Source organism: Podarcis bocagei (genome assembly GCF_964188305.1).
Source record: "Podarcis bocagei genome assembly, chromosome: 4".
Lineage (NCBI taxonomy): Eukaryota > Metazoa > Chordata > Lepidosauria > Squamata > Lacertidae > Podarcis > Podarcis bocagei.
Window position 1 is genome coordinate 30,304,725 of NC_138128.1, and position 17,852 is coordinate 30,322,576.

General features: G+C 43.0%; 1 protein-coding gene across 3 annotated transcripts in view; it reads left to right on the forward strand.

Annotated features, from left to right (window-relative positions):
• Window positions 1–17,157: 17,157 nt before the first annotated feature.
• Window positions 17,158–17,852, forward strand: part of SPHKAP (SPHK1 interactor, AKAP domain containing) — a 71,723-nt gene continuing 71,028 nt past the window's right edge. For 2 of the 3 annotated variants that reach the window (XM_081189891.1, XM_081189892.1), the window contains exon 1: window positions 17,158–17,747. In XM_081189891.1, the coding sequence (XP_081046017.1) occupies window positions 17,713–17,747 (35 nt within the window). In that variant the 5' untranslated portion in view covers window positions 17,158–17,712. The remainder of the gene's footprint in view (window positions 17,748–17,852) is intronic. The other variant, XM_081189894.1, reaches the window with a different exon arrangement.

Below are 17,852 nucleotides of genomic sequence, written 5' to 3' on the forward strand. Positions count from 1 at the left end.
CAGATCACCTGGTCACTGTCTTCCATTGTGAAATGTATTTCTATTTAAATTATAGTAATTATTTCTTAATTTCTATCTATACATATAATTTAACACATGCTGATTTTGTGCAAATCTGTGTCCTTTTTTGGCCCCCGCTTTGGTGATGTGTTTCCTCTTTTTTGATGATGCATAAGTGGCTGCCCTACATTTTATCAGCCATTTTATACATGCAGATAATGTCTGGTGTGCCTCTATTGGCCATTTCAGGTCATGAACCTATCCAGATTCTTTTAGGTTCACATTTAGAACAGTCCCTAAACCAGCTGCCTCTGTAATGTGCACTTACTGTAAACAACATTCAGTCTGAGTCTAGGGTTTGCTCTGCCCAGCTGAACAACTGTTTGGTATGAGCTCAATGATAATTGCACCAAGCCTTCTGATAAACTCAGACCATGACAATTGCTTAGTCACATGCCTCCATGCTACTGTAGTCAGATGTCAAGTGATTCTCCTGGCTCTCGTTCCAGAAGCAATGGCACTGATTCCTCCTACGTGTATGTAAGAATTGAAGCTTTATTCGAGGCTTGTAACAATTCAGGCCAGGCAACCAGGACAGATCAGCAACGGCACAACTAAAAGTTCAAAAATGACACAAGGAGTTCAGGACCAGACAAATACTGCAAAGATGTCTCAATAACTGATTATGCCCCTCTCGCTGGCATTTAAAGGGAAGTCTCTCCCGATAAGACCAGTGCACTTGGAGGAATGCACTTCTCTGAATGGGGCTGTGGTCCTGTTCCCAGTGGTGGGGATCATGCTTGGGGGTTTTTTGGCAACAGGATGTGAGTCAGCTGTCCAGCTGCCCCTCCTGATTGGTTGAAGGCCTCCCGTTTCTATGGAATCCTTCCGCTTCTTGGATGGGGCCTGACAGGGAGCCAACCAGACTGCCTCATGAAAATACTTCAGCATTTTAGGGTGAATTTCTCCCAGTAAACATAGCGTTGTTTGTAGTTTCGACTAATATAACACATTTTGGTATGTTTATTTTCACCAATGTGTTTATTTTTATACATCGTTTAACCTAACACATGCACTTTTGTACAACTTTCTTGGCTGGAGAACTGCATTGCAAAATTCAGAGAAGTGTGACTTATGAAGGATGGAAAGTGTGAATTGGATAAATTCAGCTCCAAATGCTAATTGAATTGAATTTCTACCCCATCCCTACTTCCAACTAATATTTCTGAAAGACACTGGGCATAAAAGGTGTCAAGCGTAAGCTAAAGTTAGATACCACCAAAATAGATGGTCCACCTATGTCTCGTCCCCCCCCCCCAAAAAAAACTTTTAAGTTAGACTCTCCTCCATCATTTCTCCTTATTAAAACATGGCAGCTTTTTAGTGGAAGCGGTTATCACAGAGCTTTCTTTTTAATCTATTTCAGTTGGAATACTGAGTCAACCCTCTTTGAATTCAAGTGTGCCCAGCACAAATCAAGCTATGTTGCAAAATATGTGCCATTACATGGACTAGTAAAAGCTGTAGTTGGTTTGATATCCCTGTGATGTAGATGCAAATTGAAAATTTCACCGAACACACAACAGTCAGTTCTTATGGACATGGAGACTCTGTTATCTTACCCTTTCTGAAGAGCTCTTGAGCAGCTGAGTGTTCTGGGTCATCTTTATTGAATGAAACATTAATGCTTTCTATAAAAAGCTGATTAACAGGACGGAGATATATTTTTCGGTGCCTTAAGTGAATCCCCTAATAGGATTTGCTGTTTTACAGCTGTTCGGAGAGCAAACATGCAAATCCAGTTGACGAGAAGTTGTTTCTTTTCTTCTTACAAAGCAAGTCATTCTGATCACGTAATGCAGTTGAGAAATTCTAGAGGCGGCTCACAAGTGCATTGATTTAATATTTACCTGAAACCTTTCATCAAGGATAATAGAGACACTGCTGGGCATGGGGAGAAATCTGGCATCGTACGTGGCTAGGTGTGGTCGCACACTGATAGGTAGGAAGTACCAAAACCGGGAAGCAAATTAGCGCTACCAGGAATGCCTTTGGGATTCATCTCTCCATCACCACTGCTGTGGACTTTTGGGTGCCTCTCTGTTTCTTTCCTTATTCTACCCCCTTTCTGCCCCCCTCTCCTTTCTTCGCCCTTTCTGACTCTTTGTTGTGCATTTTAACTTTTTAAAAACTTCACTTGCCCTCCCCTTTTCTTGCCCCTTTAGTGATCCTCTTGCTAACCAAAGCTCCCCTTGACCCCTTTGTCCTCTTCCTTTCTTGCCCCTTTAAGTCTTCCCTTGGGTCATTTGCTATTGCTTATTTTTCTCAACAGGGCCCCATTGGCTGAAGCATGCAAGAACCTAATGCTGTGCTGTATTTCAGGAGAACAGTAGATCAGGAATACGATTCAAGAAGATGTCTAGAGAACGATAAATGTTTTAAGTTGAGATAGGTGGTGTATGTTTATACCTTGGGTCAAATGGAGCCAATGGGGCCGGAGGGGTGTATGTCAAATGCAGCCTTGCTGACCCATCTGTCTGGCTCTCAGGATTCTATCCAGACATACCTCCTCTCTTCAAGCCACCCCCCTCACTGAATCTGCTTCACACCCAACTTGTGTTCTTTTGATTGGCTGGAATATGTTCTTAAACTCTGATGACGCTTCCTGCCTGCCTGGACGGTGGATAGAGAGGGGTGTTTAGAAACTAGCCTTCATTGCAAAGGTAACATTTACAGTCATTGCTCTACTCCCTTTTAACTCTGGACCCACCCACCATTGGAATGTGGTCCCTAGAAGGATTCCATGATGGGAAAGCAGCCCCTGGGCTGAAAAATTCTCCCTATCCCTAGTGGTTTTTTTGTTTCTTTTTAACAGAAGAAAGGATATCAAAAACACTTCTGCAAAATTCAGATGAAGAAAACTCTCCCCACACATGTACGGTACCAGTTTAATCATTAGTTATTTCCCAGTTTCTGGTTATTAAATGAAAACCAGCAGTCAGATGGGGATTTTGAAAAGGACTGAGCAAATTATTGAGTGCATCAATCGCTGGCAATAGAGCCTGTTTCAATCTGGTATTTAGCTGTTATCCAATGATACTTGGAATGATTCCCATGGCTGTGTATATTTGATGGATGCACAAAAACAGTGCCATGGGTCGAAGTGCTCTATTAGATTCTACCCCCCTTTTTTAAACCCACCTTGCTCGTGATCAAACTGAACAGTTTGCTTCTCCTCCCCACCTAGTTATTAACAACATCATGATATCGCCGCTGCTGCATTGTGTGGCAAATCACCGTTCAAATCCAAGAAAATAATTTGCAATGTCATGTGGGGAAGGGAGGAATCCTGCTGTGTCGATGACAAGATAAAATGTATTGTTCTTGCCATTAGCCATAATACCAACAGCTGTAACAATAGATTTTCAATTTCAAATGATAAGAAAGCTGCAGAATGAACGTTAGGCTTACACCCACTGAATATTTCATTAAGCCAGGAGGTGGCCCAAGGTGTGTTCATCCATAAATTTTTGTTTAGCTTTAACAAATGCCAGCACAAAAGAAGCTGGCTTTTAAGCAGACTTTGGGTCCTTATTAAGAGTGCGCTCTCGCGCTCTCTCTCTCTCTCTCTCTCTCTCTCACACACACACACACAGAGAGAGAGAGAGAGAGAGAGAGAGAGATTCCAGTGCTCTTGTTGTTGCAATAACTCTGGTGTAGGCATGTCTCACACCGCTTTAGGCAAGAAAACAAGTAGTGGAGTAGAACTTCACTGTCACCTCTGCCAAACATAGTGCTGTAGGTCATTAGGTGTTTTTTTCAAACTCTGCCTTTGGGTAAGATGGCAGATGGCTTTAGCTGAAATCTAAGTAATGAGAATGCTTCTTTTTTTTCCCGGGAAAATTTACTTCCAGTTATTAGCTTATCCTCCAAACCATGCTGATATTTGAACATAGAGTACCAGGAGTAATTTTGGCTGAAGCTACAGAATAACGATTTTAAAAACCAACGAAAAAACCCAACAACCTGTTTTTACATTCGCCCTTAGCAGCCAAATTCCTGGCCCCAAAAGAGAATTTTCAGAAATGTTGGCGTGCTGAATCATTACCTAAGATTTCTGCAACCAAGTTGTTTCTGCTACTTTGTATCCAGTGTAGGCATCAGGGGTGCCAACATGAATAATTATTGGGGGGCCCAGGTAAACCCCCAACCACATAACACGGCACTCCCCCCATTTGCCATTAAAATGATGCAATGTGCATCAACCCGGGGGGCGGCCCCCTCAAATATTTTAGGGGGGAGAGGCTGAAGGGACTTCAACCCCTAGGTGTCAGCTCCTATAGTAGGCATCAAAGTCAAAAGTTACAAATACAAAGCTGAACTCTCATCACAATCTGAAACATGTCAGTTAGCACCCTATCCAAGAAAAGCTGAGGGTGCAAATTTAAGAACACCCCAAGAGAATAGCTGCAATACTTCTTCATTGAGCATGGTGTTGGACTTGATGACTTTCAAGATCTTTTCTAAAGATCTCATTGCAGAATTTTTCAGAAGTAGTTTTGCTTGGAGTGCCTTGACTTAGGAAGGTAGGTTCGCCATAAAATGTGAAAGACAGACATGTCTCTGTAAAGGTACAGAGATGTTGTTATTATTAGTAGTAGTGATAATAAATTTGATTTCTTACTCTCCCTTCCTTATGAGGACTCAAGGTGGGTTACAACAATTTTAAAAAAACAACAATATTTCAAAACAGTTAGAACCTGCTAAAATCCAGAGGAACGGGTGGATCCTAAATTATACATCTCAGGTGTCAAAGGTAAAGATGGTAAAATATCTGATGGAAACTACATCATGAAGGTGTCAGATACACTTCTTAGGGATCCCACAGCTTAGTGGCTTCCACGGGGATTTCCTTTCTCCAGCTGCCACCCCTGAAATTCTGAGAGTGGGGGAACTGCCATGCAGGTGGTCCTTTGATCTTAACTCTCAGGAGGGGTCTGAAGGCGAGAAGACCCTTTTCCAGATATTTGGGGCCCAAGTCATATAGGGCTTTTAACGTAAGCTCTAGAGCCCTGCAATTATGTGAGGATTACTGTGCCGACCACATGTGTCATCTCTTTCTGTTACTTTCACACTTCATGGCATTCAGCACGGCAAATACTTACGTACGCACCTGTCACATGAAGTGTGACTTGCCCCCACGCTTCCCTGCAACGCTGAATAAAGAACAGGTACTAATGTCATCGCTGGAAGTGCACGTATGCCATGTACTGTGTAGCCCGCAGTGCTTTCCTTCAGGTGAATGTTAAGCTGTTCTTGCACAAGCCTCTTGTCCATTCCTAAATTAGCGAGGTCACTAAGCCGCATTACATGGTTCATAGGCTATCGGGCTGCTATTTTGGTGGCCAGAATAGATCTTCTGCACTGTACACTCAGCCAGCACTGCTCTGATTCCTGCATTTTACAGGTTTTCTGCAAGAGCCTGCTAGTCCAGCATCCGGATCTCACAGTGTCCAACATGTTGCCTGTAGGAAACCTGCAAGCAGAACCTAGAGCACTCCCCACCCTGCCAGTTTCTAGCAACTGGAGTCTAGAAGCATTTCTGCTTCCAATCATGGAGGCAGAGCATAGACAACATGGCTAGTAGCCATTGCTAGCCTTATCCTCCATGAATTTGTCAAATCCTCTTTTAAAGCTGTCCAGAATTCAGCTGTGCCCCTATCTGGACAGGGGTAGCCTCTGTTGGAAACACGCCTGGGAAGGCCACCAACTTCCCAAGACACCGGGGCATCTCTCCAGTGGTCCTCCCTGGCCGTAAATCTCCCTCAGTCCAGAGAGACCGTTAATAAGCGACCCCTCTCTCCTGAGAGGAGCACGCTCATCTTCTGGCATATCACAGCAGAATTGTAGTTCTAAAACTACTTTATTTACAGTCTATTTATACAGAGAATCCATCAGCATGCCTGTGCTCTTTGAGCACTAGTACAGAAAAGCATCACATTCAGAAGTGAAACTAACTTCCAACAGTACTGAGGCTTCCTGTCTCACGCTCTCTCAGACACTCACATGATATATACAAAACATAGTGCTACTGCTGGAGCACCACGGATGGATAAAAATCCTAGCAGCCTCACCTGTCTTCTTTGCTCTGGTAACCTCTAAATTAGATTACTGCAATGCTTTATAAGTATGGCTGCCTCTGAAGACATTTTGGAAACTTCAGCTGGTACAGAATTCAGTGGCCAGGTTACTCACTGGGTCAAGACGGTTTGAGCATGTAATACTGGCCCAACTTCACCGGCTGACAGTTAGTTCCTGGACCCAATTCACAGTACTGGTTCCAACCTATAAAGCTCAGTACTGCAGGACCACAAGGACTGCCTCTCCCCATATGAACTGATCCAGACCCTGCAACCATCACCTGAAGAGGATGTAGATTAGGCTTGGCCATTGTGAATGAATGGCCCAAGGTCATCTCAGCTTCATGGTTGAATGGAGGGTTGAAACTTGGTCTCCTTATCCTTCCTCCAACACTTTAGCCAAATGAAGTCTGGTATTTTCTGAAGTTCTTTCCAGAGAATATGAACTTATAAATGACTGTAAATTAAAGCTGTGTATACTCCGGCAATTACACAGTGTCATTTTTATTTCTTTATTCTTAGCAGATGTGTTTTGAAGAAGGAACAACCTTGGTGACACCCCGAGTGTAAGGAGTTTTCGTCTGGTGGGAGGAAAATTCAAAATTGTAAAATGGATGGCACTTAAGCCCTTGCAATTTCATCTCAAAAAACATGATTTTGTCTATTGAAGCACATCTTAAAATCGGCACTAACCCATCGTCTTTTTATCTGCTAATGGTTGGTAATGTCTTTGGCGCTGGTGTACTTTGCCATGTGTGGGATTTGCAAATGGTGACAAATTGAGAGTAGTGTGGGAAGTGCTAACCCCGCTGACCTCTAGTGACTGAGACCCTTCTGCAAACTCAAAGTTTGCTCAGTTGTATTGATATGTTAAAGGAAGCTAAAGTAAACTTGTTTTTTAAACAATGGATCCTGCAGGGAGATGTTCATTCCATTTTAAGCCAAGTGAAAATGTGTGTGGTGTCATTTTCAATTGTGACTCTTCCAAAAACCACCAAACTGCATTACCACGTAAATATCACTTGAATAAACACTGGCCCTGTTTTAAAGTTCTCAGCCAAAGCTATACATAAGCCTTTACTGAAACGGTAAGGTAGGATTAAGATGTATCTGATTTTGTTGTTGTTATTGTCGTTTAGTTGTGTCCAACTCTTTGTGACCCCATGGACCAGAACATGCCAGGCACTCCTGTCTTCCACTGCCTCCCGCAGTTTGGTCAAACTCATGTTGGTAGCTTCAAGAACACTGTCCAACCACCTCATCCTCTGTCGTCCCCTTCTCCTTGTGCCCTCAATCTTTCCCAGTAGCAGGGTCTTTTCCAGGGACTCTTCTCTTCTCATGAAGTGGGCAAAGTATTGGAGCCTCAGCTTCAGGATCTGTCCTTCCAGTGAGCACTCAGGGCTGATTTCCTTAAGAATGGATAGGTTTGATCTTCTTGCAGTCCATGGGACTCTCAAGAGTCTCCTCCAGCACCATAATTCAAAAGCATCAAGTCTTCTGATTTTTATCTTGCTTAATTAAGCAATTTTGAAACAGTTCCTGTTATTCTGATATTGCAGTGTTAACTAACATGTTTTCATTTAGTGAAACAGTTCTTTCAACTTGGATGACTTGAATTCCAAAATGCTTCATGAGTAGCTATTGCTTAACAAATTAGACTCTTAAATACTTCAAAACGTTCAGAAGTAAGCAAAGCCCCACCACTTTTGAGATTATCTTCATGTTTTAAATTTATTGCATCTGTGATCTTCTCCCAATCTTCTGTATTTAAATAGCCACAAAACAGAAAACACCAAAATTTGGCACTTAACATTATTGGAGTGTATTCATTCAGTTCAGCACAACAGAACACAGTAGGACATAAAATTAAGCTATGATCCATGAAAAATGAAACACGAAGAGAGAGGGAGGGAGGGGGGAGGGAGAGGTTGGGGCTGAGGGAGAGGTTGAGGGAGAGAGTTTTGGAAGCTAGTGACTCCACTAAAGCAAGGACAATTGACCTATTAAGATGTACAGAACTTTACACAGAAAAAAGAGTGTATAGACCCTAACAAAGCTTCTATTAATACTTGGCAGTTTACGGCTGTGATGCTATATCCAACTGCCTGGTAGTAAGCCCCATTGAACTAAACGAGACTTTACAATAAGCACAACTAGCTGATTAAGAAAAGAAAGTATGTGGAAAGGACACTCTAATCAATAAAAATATTTCCCAGAATATTGTATCTCATTCCAAAAGCACTATTACATTATATGGAAGACAAGATAGCAAGAGGGGACCTTCTCTGAGCGTCCCCTCTATAATGAAATTCAGAGGTTCTTCTGCAAGGAAGAGGACCTTTTGGGCAGTGCATTGGTAGAATGCTCACCTTGAAGAGGCTCACCTGTCATCATGCAGTGAGTCAGCTCAGTCCCTTCCTGGAATAACCTCTTTCAGGGCTTTACATTAGCCTATGCCAGCAGAGAACATAAGAACCTGGACCTGAGTTGTCTTGGCTTCAGAAGTGGTCCAGATGTCTCCAACGTAGAGCTATTTGCCTCAGACTGTTTCTATTTTCTTACATTTGTAGCCAAAGCAGCATTCACACAGTTCCTAGGTGGTTACCCAGCCAGGCATTGAGTGGACAGGGACCTACTTAGCTTCAGCAAAATGGCGGCTTCAAATCATAGGCTGAAATGCGGGGCCCATCCAAGACTTTTACAAAGCCCTACTCCATACCACAGCTAGATCTCTACCCTTGTTGCTCTGTAACCTAGTAATATTGTCAAAGTTGATATAAACTGTAACATCCTCATTCAAGCTTTGGAGAGAAGCATTACAATACCACAGGGCTTATCTATATGTTTTCAGCAGTTAAGCTGTCCAGAAGTCAGATGGGTTGGTCAGTGATGGATAACCAGTGGGGACAACGGATGCCTCTGGCTCATTACTAGAGTAACCCTGTCATCAAAGTTTAACCAGGTTACGATCATTTACTGACACTAAAAGAGTTTGCTGTGGTCAGGAACAAACTCTCTCAGGATGAACAATTGGAATCCGTCCTGGCTTGGATGCCTAGAAACAATACCAATTGTTTTTGAATAGTGTCCCTTGTTGCCATCTGTATTGATGTGCTGGGCACTGCACATGTTGAACGCAAAGAACAGCTGTAAGTAGGTAAAAAGGGAGTCATAATAAATTTGGCTTCTCCATATTCTTCCACATACTTCTAGTAGGTTACTTGCCCTTTTTAGTGTGTCATTTTAAGTGCTTATTGAGGAATTGAAACAGTGGCTTCATAGTATGACTAATACGCTATCCATTCCTGGAGGCAGTAATTAGCACTGTAATCCTGTCTCAGAAACTGGCTTTTAGTGAAATCTTGGTTTGGACACCTCTAAAGTGACAGTCCATAATAAAATAGGAAGATTTTTTACTTTTCAGTGCCAATTCAATTGTGAATTTCCTCTATCTGTGCTTGAGGATGCAGCCTTATGGACACGTTCGATGCTAGCAGTTCAGGAATTCCAGGAAACCAAAACAAAGTGAAGTTTTGAAATCAGTGTTTTAAATCAGTGTAGTTTTGAAAGGTTCAGTTTGCCACCTTGATTCATAATGGTTTCCAATTGTATCCAAACATAGAGGAGGGGAACTACTCCTTGATGTCCAGGACATTATGCAATATTTATTTAAAATGAGTATCGTTTTGAAAGGCTTAGTATTGATTCAAAATAGCATCTAATGGTATCCAAACATAGAAACAATCTGCTCCTTAATCTCTGGAACATCATGCACAACTTTGTTTCGATATATTAAAAAGTGTCCAAATGCATAGCGGACAAAAGGTTTAATAACTCTTTAGGATGGCATGCATATTTGTGGTACGACAAGGTAAAGACTCATAAAATGTTTAAAAACCATATTGTCGGAAAAGCAATATTTATGGTCTGGACAAAATACAAAGACTTACTAGAAGGTAAGACCCCGAGGTGGTTATCACCAGTGGAGGCCAAGGCTCGAAAAAACCCCAATATGGAGGCCGGCTGGCTGAAATATGGGGAAATAATAGAAAAAGTTGGTGATAATTGGAGGTTACTGAGCTATGAAAAATTAAAGCAAAAGGTGCAAGACTGGTTTCATTATGCTCAAATCCAAGAGGTTTTTAAGTTGGATAAAAAAACAGGATTCCAGGTGGAAAAATCGAAACTAGAGACAGAATTGTTAGAACCAAAGACTAAGGTTCTTTCGAGAATGTATAACTTGCTGCTTAAATGGAACACTCAGGATGAGACAGTCAAATCAGCCATGATAAAATGGGCCCAAGACATTGGGTACAACATTATGTTTGAAGACTGGGAAAGGTTATGGACCACTGGTATGAAATTCACGGCATGTAGTGCCTTGAAAGAAAATATTATGAAAATGATATACAGGTGGTACATGACCCCAGTCAAGCTTGCTAAAATATACCATTTGTCTGATAATAAATGTTGGAAATGTAAGGAGGCTGAAGGGACATTCTTTCACCTCTGGTGGACCTGTCCAAAAGTGAAGGCCTTCTGGGAAATGATCTATAATGAATTAAAAAAGGTATTTAAGTATACCTTTCCCAAGAAACCAGAGGCCTTCCTTCTGGGCATTGTCGGCCAGAAAGTGTTAAAGAAGGATAGAACGTTTTTTATGTACGCAACAACAGCAGCAAGAATACTCATCGCAAAGCACTGGAAGACACAAGAATTGCCCACACTGGAAGAATGGCATATGCAACTGATGGACTATATGGAACTGGCCGAAATGACTGGCAGAATCCGAGATTTGGGAGAAGAGACGATGGAGGAGGACTGGAAAAAATTTAAGGACTACTTACAAAAACATTATAAGTTATATGAATGTTAAGAAAATACAGCTCCAGCAACAAGATTTGGTATATTGGAAATTAAGATATAACTATGAAAGGATTAAAGTTTAAAATAACATTGTATTTATCTCAGGGCAAAAGTAAATTGGATAATAAGTATTTTGAAACCAAAAGAGATTTATCTGAAAACACAAATAACACATGAAACAAGGTATTAATTTGCTGACATTTTTATTGTAAAGAAAGCAGGGTGAGGAAGACGTGGGGAAGTCCAATTGGTTATGAAAAAATGTACTGGAAAGTTGGATTTCTTTTATTCTTATTTTCTTCTTTCTTCTTTCGCTATCGTGTTGTATATCTGACTTTATATCTGTATTTGGAAAAAAGCAATAAAAAATATTTTTAAAAAAACAAACAAAAAAAAAACAAATGCATAGCGGACAAACTTTCCACAATACAGTATATAGTAGATGTAACTTGATTTCCCATATTTATGCCTGAGGATGCAGCCCTAGATCATAGCAATCAAGACTTTTTAAAATTCATTGATCATAAACAGTGCCTTGATCTGAATCTAGAAGATATAGTTCACACAATACAATCTCTGGAGAATTGGAGTAACGACCTCAGAGAGATCAGTCTCTGCAAAGAGGCAAATTACGGTACCATGTTTGGCATCAGCTGAAACCTTTAAGGACATCAATGGCATGGAAAGGTATACGCTCTACATCCATCCACTTTGAAGACAGGTATCATTATGGTGTTGGTGTCCACCTTCAGAGGAACAGTGTGAGCATGGAGACTACTCATTGCTCATCTTCAAGATCTGAATGCAAGTATTATTATTATTTGTGTGCTTTTTCATTGGCTTCTTGAAGGCATTTTAAGCTAAATTCAAATCCAAGTGGGGAAAAGACACTCCCATCAGAAAGTACAGTATCTTGGGGCGGGGGTGGGCCTGTAAGCATAAAAATGTTTACCATTTAACAAAAAAAACTGAAGTTGAACCTACATAATCATATTTATGAGAAATACTTTGGCCATATTACGTTTTACAAACAATCAATGTACCTGGAAAAATAAGCCCATAAATAAAATCAGTACCATTTTTAAAGCACGTAAGTAGCTTTTTGCAATTACAGGGAAACGTGCCACCTCCATTCATCATGGCACAGCAAAGCAGCTGAAGTTGAACTTTGCCTGCCAGACACCGAAACCAAATCTTGAGATCACAAACGCACTCATTAAAAAATGATTGCAGGCTAGCACAATTTATCAAAAAGCTGAGCTGTGGCCCAGTAGCTAGAGAATGGGAACAGCTATTTGAGAACTACGGGGAATTATGACTCTTAAAGGCAGATCTACCCTACAAACAGACATAGCAGTTTAAATATAATGCCTTTCCTCAAAGAATCATGTGAATTGGAGCTTGGTAAGGGTGCTGAGAATCCTCTGTTGGACCCTTCCTAGTACAAAGAAAGGGAATGTGTTGTAGGTGAATTTCCTGCTGAGACTTGTAGTTAACAACATAACAAAGATTTGGGAGGAACAGGAAAGCCATGGCAGTGCACAAGTAAAAAGACATCCCAAATTAGCTTTTAGCATTGATGCAGAGGATTTTTGCTGTCCAATGGCACTTTTGTTTCTTAGAGAAATAACTTAAAGGTAAAGGGACCCCTGACCATTAGGTTCAGTCGCGGACGACTCTGGGGTTGTGGCACTCATCTCGCTCTATAGGCCAAGGGAGCCGGCGTACAGCTTCCGGGTCATGTGGCCAGCATGACTAAGCCGCTTCTGGCGAACCAGAGCAGCGCACAGAAACACCGTTTACCTTCCCGCTGGAGTGGTACCTATTTATCTACTTGCACTTTGATGCGCTGTCAAACTGTTAGATTGGCAGGAGCAGGGACCGAGCAACAGGAGCTCACCCTGTCGGGGGATTCAAACCACCATTCTGATCGGCAAGCCCTAGGCTCTGTGGTTTAACTCACAGCACCACCCTTAGAGAAATAAATTAGAAAACAAAAAAACCACAAACCATCCATATTACATTTTGTGCTTCTTTTGGACCTAGCTTCCTCAATATGAACAATTCATAACAATTATGAACGGGTGAAATCTTGTGAGGAAAGCTGCTATTGTATGAAAGCAGTCAGCAATGTTACAGATGGAGATGGCAGCTTTCGTGACAGCAGGTTTCATACCACATGAACTAAAAAAGGCAGAGAAATGGAGAAAGGAAAGGGGATGGTAACATGCACATGATCCAGCAAAAATGAAGCACTTGCTTACCAATCCCATTAACTGCAACTGGTTTTTTAAAAACATGTATAAGGGCATTTGTGCTTCTGTGGAACAATAAAAAATAGGGACTGTGAAACAGAGCGTGTGAAAGTTGACTGCAAAGAAGCTGTGTTGCACAACAAAACTGTTGTGCTGTAGCCTTGCTTGCAGGTTCCAGTGGCTTTTGTGTTGAGCAGCTAGTCTGGAGAATATGGCTATGACTTCTGGCCGTAATGGCTATTGGAGGCAATGTGCTGTGAATCACAGGTGGGGAAAGTGCTATTGCACTCAGGTCCTGCCTCTGGTTTCGCATGGGTATCTGGTTGGCTCATTGTGAGACACTGGGACATTGGCCTGATCCTACAGGCTCTTCTTATGACTTTCATGCTTCACATTAGGCAAGATCAGGTGAAACCCAGTCACTTGCCTTTGCAGGTTGGGGAGTGAGACCATGCCTTCCTTTCCTCCGCTCGTCTGACCTCTGATGTCACCAGGTGTTCGTTTGATGAGCCTAGCATTCAAATAGGGGATATGCACATAAATTCCAGTGCAGATAAACCCACATTGTACAGGTGACCCCTGGATTTTACTTTGGAGACGGATTTTGCAATCTGGGCCTACTACACACACTGGATTTTAGGCACTTACAAATGTTGCACCACATGTCAACATCCACATGCTTTTTGTCATTTCAGTCAGACTGAACTGTGCCCAACTTTCAGTCTAGCAGTTTTAATAGTTTTGTCACAATCTGAGTTTTCAGGCTTTCAGAAACATCTGCCATTGTTAAGAAACTGATAATTAAGTTGCAAGAATGGGAATCCAGCTGCAGCATGGGTTTTCAAAGAAAATAAGTCTCAAAAATATTGGCAGTTCTCTGCAGGGCATCTCCCCCCCCCCCCTTCTAAATGGGAGTATATATTGAATGTATCCTATTGTGCAAAGCTTTAAATTGTTGCCTGCAGTCCTGTCATGATCCCATTGCATGTCACAGAAGTCCCAATGGCTTCAAAGGATCGCAAAGGCTATGTGTGCAAAGGCTCAGCAAGGCTTGTGTTTTTCTGCAGCAATTATTGGGTAGTACAGACATGGCTGCAATAGAAACAGAGCATACACCAAGTATTGTGTAGAATTATACAGTACATTCAATATTTCACAATTTACACTATTTACATTGAAAGAATTAAACAAATCTACCAGAACCAAGGAACCCAGAACAGGATTTTATTTCTTTGGGAAATAAAAGCCATTTGGCATTTGTATTCCCCAACTGTACTATAATTAACTCTTCCCCCTCTCTGTCCTCCTTTATTCATACAGTACAAAATGCAATGTACTATAATTAAAGCACCTAAGTGCATACCCTTCAACATTTCTCCGATGAAAATAGGGATGTCCCATTCCATAAGGATAATTTTACTATTTAAACCCCACACATCTTACTGGGTTGCCCCAGCCACTCTAGGCAGCTTCCAACACATATGAAAACATAATAAAATAGTAAACATATAAAAAACCTTCCCTATATAGGATTGCTTTGAGACGGCTCGGGGGTCAGATAACTTCATACCCGCCAACATTTCTCCAATGAAAATAGGGACATCCTGAGGAAAAGCGGGACATTACAGGATCAATTCAGAAACCGGGACGGCTCCTCTAAATCAGGGATGTCCCTGGAAAATAGGGACACTTGGAGGGTCTGTAAGTGTAGCCTGACCCCATGCGTGCTTATTTGGAGGTGGGGGGGATCTAATTGAGTTCAGTGGGGCTTTCCCTCCTCCCTGTAACATACAAGGGCTGAGCAAGATACCCTTTGCTACCTTTTAGTTTCATTCCTACACACATTCATTTCATGTCATTCATGTAGCCAATTCTGCCCACATTTGACAAAGGGCCATAATCCCTTTGAGCTAAATGGAGGCTGTGGTGCCCGTATTTATTTATTACAGCTATATATCGCCTTTCCTTCATTTTGCTCAAGGAAATTTTTACGGAGGGCTTGAAAGATGCACCGGTTAGGAAGACAGACAAGAACTGTATTGTGTCTCTCTCCAACAATAGAAATGACACCCAACTTCATCCAGGTATGACTAAGCCCTGTGCCTCCTAATTTTACACACACACACACACACACACACACCCCAACCACCCAGTTTGGGCATTTATTATATATACTATATTACATTTATATATTATTATGTATTATATATACATATATTACATTTTCTGCCAATGAGCTCCAGGTGGTGTACATGGTCCCCCCCCCGCCCCCCAATTTCATCCTTACAGCAAGCCTGTGATGTAGGTTAGGTTAAAAGATGGTGAGCTGCATAACTGAGGATTAGAGGTGCAGTCATACACTGGTATGCATTCAACCAGTGCATTCAACAGAGGTGCATTCAACACGTATACAGCATTACACGGAATCCATACTCTATTTTCTCAAGCCCTTTAGTCCACATGTCGACATTTAAATTAACCACGCGTAAAGGTAAAGGTAAAGGGACCCCTGACCATTAGGTCCAGTCGTGACCGACTCTGGGGTTGCGGTGCTCATCTCGCTTTATTGGCCAAGGGAGCCGGTATACAGCTTCCGGGTCATGTGGCCAGCATGACTAAACCGCTTCTGGTGAACCAGAGCAGCGCACAGAAACAGCGTTTACCTTCCCTCCGGAGCGGTACCTATTTATCTACTTGCACTTTGACGTGCTTTCGAACTGCTAGGTTGGCAGGAGCAGGGACCAAGCTACGGGAGCTCACCCCATTGCGGGGATTCGAACCGCCGACCTTCTGCAAGTCCTAGGTTCTGTGGTTTAACCCACAGCGCCACCTGCGTCCCTTTTAACCACGTGTAGTCATTCACAATAGACTTGTTCATGTTGCACTGAACACAGAGGCACAAGATCCCTGTACACAAGAACCTAAAAAGAGCATGCTGGATCAGGCGAATGACCCATCTAGTCCAGCATCCTGCTTTCAGAGTGGCTAACCAGATTCCTCTTGGAAACTTTAAAACAGAACCCACATACAAGAACACTCTCCCTTCCTGTGGTTTCTAGAAACTGGTTTTCAGAAGCATTACGGCCTCCAGCTGTGGAGGCAGAGCATAGCCATTTTGGCTGGTAACCACTGATGGCCCTTATCCTTCACAAGTTTGCCTCATCACCTTTTAAAGCCATCCAAGTTGGATGCCCACGAGTTCTAGCGTCAGGAGAGAAACTTTTCTCGGCCCCCTTGCTCCATGTCACTTTCACACACACACCCCACAGAAGTGTTTGTACGAATGTGTGTACGCTTGTCGATTTGCACGTCTCAGCTATTGTGTATACAAGCACGACGACCGCACACTCACTGAATGTTTGCATGTGAGTAAGTGTAAAACTCACTGCAGATGGTGACAGCAGTCACGAAATTATAAGACGCCTGCTTCTTGGGAGGAAAGCAATGACAAACCTAGACAGCATCTTAAAAAGCAGAGACATCACCTTGCCAACAAAGGTCCGTATAGTTAAAGCCATGGTTTTCCCAGTAGTGATGTATGGAAGTGAGAGCTGGACCATCAAAAAGGCTGATCGCCGAAGAATTGATGCTTCTGAATTATGGTGCTGGAGGAGACTCTTGAGAGTCCCATGGACTGCAAGAAGATCAAACCTCTCCATTCTTAAGGAAATCAGCCCTGAGTGCTCACTGGAAGGACAGATCCTGAAGCTGAGGCTGCAATACTTTGGCCACCTCATGAGAAGAGAAGACTCCCTGGAAAAGACCCTGATGTTGGGAAAGATGGAGGGCACAAGGAGAAGGGAACGACAGAGGACGAGATGGTTGGACAGTGTTCTCGAAGCTACCAGCATGAGTTTGACCAAACTGCGGGAGGCAGTGGAAGACAGCAGTGCCTGGCATGCTCTGGTCCATGGGGTCACGAAGAGTCGGACACGACTAAACGACTAAACAACAACAAATTGTAAAACTGTCAGCGAGCTGCTGCACGCATACTGCAGGCTCGCCGGATGTAACGCGTGAACACCCTTAAGGACTACATTCGTACATGCCTACAGACTCTTCGCACGTCTCAGCGTAACGTGTGAACAGCCCTAACCATAGTGGCCGACCCACAAGGTCACACCCAGTGAGCTTGGAGGGCCAGAGCGGGGATCTGAATCTGGGTGTACCACTGGCCTTCAAGCTCTTCCCTCAGCCACCAGCAGCCTCCAGAGCGGCTGTTGGCGCCAGAAGTGGGCCACTCCCATGTGGCTCCTTCTGCCTCCTCCTATTCGCGGGAAGGAGAGCCTGAAAAGGAGGCGGGCGCGGAGAGGGCGGCAAAGGGCAGGGCTGTGGTGTACCGCGTACTAAAGCCGGCCAAGTAGGACGGGGGGAACTACCAGAACTGGCGGAGCGCTGCCTGCCTTGCCTCTCCTCCTCCTCCCTCTGCGGAAGAGCATCCCGCCCTGCTAATGGCTGGGAATTCCACGCTGAAGGTCCCTTCGAGGTAAGGAGCCGCGCTTTCCTCCGCGCCCGAGCCCACCTCTCCCTTGTAGCCCTTTCTGCCGAGCTGCCTGCGCGCGGGACCCTCCCTCTAGGGCGCCCGAGGAGG